Raw genomic sequence first — 6,508 nt, forward strand, 5'->3', positions numbered from 1 at the left:
GAAATTACAGAGGAACAAAAATAAAAATGGAGTTGAGTTGAACTAGGCAGAATTAAATTTTACTGAAATTCAACCACTCCTGATGTTGCTGAGGACCCCTTGGAAGCTCCTCAAGGACCGCTGTGGGGCCCCAAGACCCCACTTTGAAAGCCACTGATATCGGGAACCTGTTTTTGTTAGGAAATGTTAAAGTGTGAAAGTATTTGTTTGGCACAAGAACCAACCCTTTATAATGGGGGCCAGAGTCTGAGTCATAATGATTTATTTGCACTTAATTGTATACAACTATACTATGCATATACTATATACTATGTATACTACTAATTATTAGTAAACATTAATTATGGACTTACTGAGAAAAAAGCAAGAATGAGGAGGTAATAAAGGCCAAGTTCATGATGACTAATATAGAACAAGTAAATTACTCACACCCACGTTAATAAAGAACTAGTTAATGGCTCTACCCCAAAATAAAATGTTACCATTTTTGGCCATACATTTGGGACAAATGATAATGACAAGAGTAATGACAATGCAGGTGGTACGGGGATGTATTTTGGTGTCTTGTCGCCCATCTCTCTGTGAGCACAGTGAGCGCTGAGCCCTCGGGCCGGCTGGATGCTGTAACAGCTGCACAGATCATTAGCAGACCGGCTGCTGTAAGAATAACTCAGCAAGCAAGAGCAGGAGGAAACAGCAGCCATCTTGAATCTCCCTTTCTATTTTCATCCCTTGGCGTTCCCCGGTTCACTGACACATTTATTTATTTTTGCACTCGCCATACTGATGCCTCGAAGCTGACCATCTGCCTTTAATTCAGTGCGATGATTTGCTCCACAACATCAGTGCAAATCTGTAGCCAAGGACAAGAAACACGACAAACAAAATGCTTCATCATGCTTTTAGCGGAGCATCATGTTGTCTTTCCTGTCACTCGGACATTAGGAGACCATCCTCCTAAAGGCTGTTTGCATAGCAGCTTGTTACCACCTATTACTGTATGTAGTTAAAGTTTAGCGGCCTCTAGTGGTCGTGTAAGTAACAACACTGTGGTGTAGTGCTGACCTTCACTCAATTAACCTGAGTTCAAATCCCGCCTCAAGTGAGAGCAGTGTCGGTTTTAGCTAGCTAATGTTAGCATGTTGATACAGGTGAATGTTAACTAACATTTTGTTACCTTGGTTAACCTTAACCCCGACCTTTTCCTAACCTTAACTGTTACCACCAACATTTACCCAACCTTAACAATGACCTTTTTCTAAACTTAACCACAACTTGGTGGCTAACTCGCTAGCCAGCAAGCTCGCTCGTGAAAGTTAGCTCACTAGCAAATGTTAGCTTCTTAGCGCTAACATTTTTGCCCCCTTCATACTTAGTTGTATAAACTATAAACTTGTTTCATCTTTTATACTCTTTATAACATTATTTTTTCCCAAATATTTTTTGCGATGGGAGTCAATGGGAAAAAAATTCAACTTTAACTTGAAGCTACAAATTTAATTCAAACTTTAAAGGGGTCAGAAGAAGTTGTACTTAAAGACTGCTGAACAGCCTTTTTTTAAACAAATTTTATTATTATTATTACTATTATTATTTTTGATTATTTTTAATGTGGAACTAAATTTCAAACCATGCCCTGTTTGAACTTGACCTACTCCTTGATACTTCATTCTAGGCTTCATTCAAACTTTAAACGGGTCAGTAGTCGTACTTTATGACTTCTAAACAGCTTTTTGATATCTTTTATTGTTTATTCAATTTTACAACACTTTTTCACCTGTTTCAGATGTTATAACGGGTGTATATTGTGCTGAGCTAGAGGGGGTGACATCTCACCCACTGAGGCTCAGCAGCTGTTTTGCAATTTTTTTTAAATAACCAAATGTATCTCTTCAGCTCTTTTCACTTCCACATCTTTTACTTCTGCTGCACAATTTTAGCATCAAAACGTAGATAAACGTGTTCTCTTTCATACAGTGTGGCTGCTTAACAACCAGGACTGAGGTTTTGCTTTCACATGTCAGTGGGTTTTTTTTCCACCAGGTTTTCAGTGTTGTTTCAGCAATTTACATACATTTTCATCACTTACTGCTATGACACACGCTTCTGCAACTACTTAGGCATTTCCAAATTTCTAAATCAGCCTTTAAACTTTTCAAGCTGAAGCAAGCACATTCAAATTTTCTTCTGAAAATATAACCTTTTCTAGTTTGATTTATTTACTTCTTTTACTGTATTGTATTTGTTTCTTTTTCAGTCTCGAGATGGATGGACTTTAAACAACAAACACAGTAAAACTGAAGAGCTTTGAAGATGTTCTCCCAGAACAGATGACGAAAAGGTCTTGTTACACAGGGAGCAAATATTACCCATATTGTATATTCAATATAAAATTCATAAGCTCAGTGACCATGATAAGGGAAGAAAAATAGGAAATAAGCAAGCAAAAATGGAGACTACACAAAACGTCCCACATAATGTCGAGATATCAACCAGCAGGCTTATATCTGTCTATGATTCAGCTTTAGCTTTGCTTACTGAACAATCACTTATACTGGAGTTTCTCATAAAGATGCTAGTATTGATATTAATATCAATACTAACACTAATATTGATATACTCAAACCTACTACTGACCCCTATGCTGGTAAGTTAGTCATTAAAACCACTGAAATGTAATCTAATGGCTATACAATTAATTTAGCAGTCATTTTCAAGAAAAGACAAATAGATAGATAGATGTATTACAAGTTAATCCATGCTTATTTCTATGTTAACACTGCTGCTAATTCAGCATAAATGTATTTTGTGCGTTGTCTCCACACAGCCGGCAGTCTGACGGGCAAATGTGGGAAGTGACATCACAACATGGCAGCCAAAGACTCCAGAGTTCAGTGACATGAGAGATGACTTAAGGCCACAAATAGCCACAGGCCAGCCCTGCAATGCACTCATGGCACATGCTTCTTGTAATGTTAGTGAGTTCACACACACACACACACACACACACACACACAGACATGCAGACAGACTCTGGGTAAAGTTAGCACTCTGAGCTCATCACTCCAAGAAGCAGCGATGAAGACCTGTAACATGAAACACACAAGGCCTCAGGCACGCAGGCCGTGTTCACACTGCATGTCTTCATGCTCACCGTGCATCGCCGCTCATGTCTGATCGATGTCTTCAGCTTCCCGTTCATATCCAACTTCTGTCTGTGACCTCCTCACACTGACCTCATACATGGCACAGCAATAGCAACACACGTCACTTTTGTTTATATCTATCTATCTATCTACCTACCTATCTATCTATCTATCATTTACAATATATAAATAAATAAAAAAAATTGTGAAAAAATTATTTTGTTTAGTGTTCAGAATACATCATTAAATGAGTTTTATGTTTTTCAGTGATACACTGGTTTTTAAATCTTAGCATCAAGAGCATTAAAATGACACTGCCACCGAGTTTGGGAGGACAGTTGGAGTCAGACAAGGAAGTTTATCTGATGTCCATGAGGAAATGTTACAACTAACTGGAAATGGAAGCTGAATAAGAGTGGATGAGGACGTCTCTCTGCTCTCCTGTAGCCGCACATTTTCAAGACACCATTCTTCTCAAGAGAGTAACAAAGACTTAAATATTAGACCGTATCTTTAAAAAAATGGGCTATGTTGTCATCTGTTGCTCTTTTTTTGTCCAAAATTACATGCAATGAGATTTCTTTTTTTCTTCTAAATCTTACACTGCAAAAACTCAAAATCTTACCAAGATTATTTGTCTTATTTCAAGTCAAAAATGTCTTATTTCTAGTCAAAATATCTCATTACACTTAAAATAAGACATGATCACCTCAGAAGTAACTTGTTTTTAGACAATTGTCTCTTGTTTCAAGTGAAAATTTGCTTGAAACAAGTGAAAATTTGCTTGTTTCATTGGCAAAATTTGTTTCTTGTTTCAAGCTAATTCTCACTTATTTCAAGTGAATTTTCACTTTTTCCACTGGCAAATTTTGCCAATGAAACAAGCAAATTTTCACTTGAAACAAGTGAAAATTGTCTAAAAACAATTTACCTCTGAGGTGATCATGTCTTTTTTTAAGTGTAATGAGATATTTTGACTAGAAATAAGGCATTTTTGACTTGAAATAAGACAACTAATCTTGGTAAGATTTTGTGTTTTTGCAGTGTATTTTTCAAACCATGCTGAAAGAAATGTCCTGTATCATGGTTTAAAATTCTTTTTTGTGCTTTACACTGAGTGGAGGCATTAGATCTGAGTCATGCGTGAGGGGGAAAAGAATCACAGAGATGTGACATGTAGAGCTGCAGTGTGAATGTGGCCGCGGACACACACTCACAAACACAAACAAGATGTGACCATGAGCCGTCTTTACCCCTCTGATGAGTCGCATTGCATACCTGGCCCGCTGGCACACACACACACACACAAAACCACACCAGCTCAACAGTGAGCTCATAGGGTGTAAATAGGATCATGGGAGGGACAGTGAGGGGGGGCAGATGGGGTATATAAAGCACTGAGTTTTCATTTAACCCTCCAACCAGCCAGTGGGCGGCTAACTACAAGACAGAGACAGAAACTGGATTTCCACTGCAGTCAAGAAACCAAGTCTGAGCGAGGAAACAACGCAAGAGAGAGCCTCCATCCCTCCCCAGCCTTCACCTCTTTAAGAAAGTGATTTTTGGACCCGGATTACTTTGTGGGGTTTTGTGTCCGGAGCTGTCTCCCAGCCTCTCCTCGTGAAAACATGACGTCTCTGCGCCCGGCCTTGACCACCCTGTTCGGTGACGACCCCTTCTTCAGCCAGGAGCGGCTGCTGTGGCCACTGCACCGCCAGGCCCTGTCCACCCTGCAGCAGGACTTCTTCAACAGGAGAGCCCAGCTGGCCGACAGCCTCCTGAAGGAGCTGCACGACGGGCCTCACCTGCTCGGCCTTCGCCAGGGGTCCTTCCTTCGCTCGCCTTTTGATAGGTAGGCAACTGCGTGTGGCGTGGCACTGAATCCACCTCGTGTCCTGGCACAAAGCTCACATGTCCAAAGGGCAGTGTGGCAAAATGTGCAAAGCCTCATTTAAAAATCGGCAAGCGGGGTGATATCTTTTCAGCTGTTTCCAGTGCTAATCAACTGGTTTCCTGAATTTTCTTGAATCACATGTCATCTTCTTGACACTAGTGGGCCAATCTGCCTTATTCTGCTTTGTTTCAACATGTTTGTTCCAAGAAAATTGTGAAACAAGTGCAACTGCATTGGAAACATATGGACATACTGTACATATTCGGCAGATTTCTTCTAAGGGATATGATTTTAAAGTCAAGCACCACTTGTTAGCCAGGCTGTTACCAGTAGACAGGGCCTTAAGTTGATGAAACTTCCTCAGCAGTTGAGAGATGACAACAAAAATATAAACAAGGCATATATTTTGCATGAACACATGAAAAATGGTTGCAATTGAATCCAAAATCGCCTCCTCCCCAATTGGCTTTGTTCCTCCTCTTGAACACACCACCATGGCAGAGACCTTTAGCTTTCTGCAACCGGGCTCCTCACAGCTCCGAGTGTCTGATGATGCTGATTCTGACCCAAATTCTGCTTTGCTCTTTCAGGCTGAATGACAGTGAGGAGCAGCAGACACAGAGTCCCAGCATGGAGCTGCGGCAGGAGGCCCCGCAGAGCACAGAGAATGGCGGCGACCTCCTGGTGACCCTCGACGCACGCGGTTACGCCCCTGATGACATCACAGTCAAACTGGAGGGGAGGAGGCTGGCGGTCGTGGCCATGAAACAGGCCGGGGCCGAGGCCTCCCAGTCCTGCTCCTCCTCCTCTTCCTCCTCTTCCCTCTCCTCCGTGGCCTCCTCTCACATGGGATTTGTCCAGAGGATCGATCTACCCGCCCACCTCGACCTGTCCGGCCTATCCTGCTCACTCATGGATGACGGACAGCTGCGTATCAACGCCCCCGCTGCCAAACAGCCAATCAGTGAGGAGCGCGAGGTGCCGATTCGGTTCAGGTCTTCGCTGGAATTTCCCATCACCAAAGACAAGACAGAGGAGACACACACAGATTAGTGTGCACAACACACACATACATGAACACACACTATAACACATGCACACACAAATTTGAAGACTGTCATGTTTTTTTTTTCTACATGTTTTTTTTAGGTTGCTAATCTACACAGGGAAAAAATACACATTTATATGAACACACATACACACACACTACCTAAAGACTCTCTGTCTAACATGAGTAAACTTTACCACTGCCAATCAAAATCATTATTTATTGAATAATTATGTGATTTGTAAGATCTATTTTAATAAAGTGTTTGGTTTTCAGAAAACGAATGTCAGTGCAATGATGCTTTGCATGGCAATAATGATAAAAAAAAATGAATAATGAATAATTGCAATAAAAACATATCATACAGGTCATAAAAAGGACAAGGCAGTTGATAGATACATAAAAAAAGACTAAATCAAG

The 6,508-nt window shown here is 40.9% G+C and overlaps 1 protein-coding gene across 1 annotated transcript; it reads left to right on the forward strand.

The window, feature by feature from the left end:
- The first annotated feature begins 4,600 nt into the window (after nt 1-4,600).
- hspb9 (heat shock protein, alpha-crystallin-related, 9) lies at nt 4,601-6,112 on the forward strand. The gene is made up of 2 exons (XM_030058646.1): nt 4,601-4,998; nt 5,631-6,112. The coding sequence occupies exons 1-2, from the start codon at nt 4,775-4,777 to the stop codon at nt 6,091-6,093; spliced, it is 687 nt and encodes a 228-aa protein (XP_029914506.1). The 5' UTR covers nt 4,601-4,774; the 3' UTR covers nt 6,094-6,112.
- Nucleotides 6,113-6,508: the final 396 nt, after the last annotated feature.

This window comes from Myripristis murdjan, chromosome 8 (assembly GCF_902150065.1).
Source record: "Myripristis murdjan chromosome 8, fMyrMur1.1, whole genome shotgun sequence".
In the NCBI taxonomy this organism is placed as follows: Eukaryota; Metazoa; Chordata; class Actinopteri; order Holocentriformes; family Holocentridae; genus Myripristis; species Myripristis murdjan.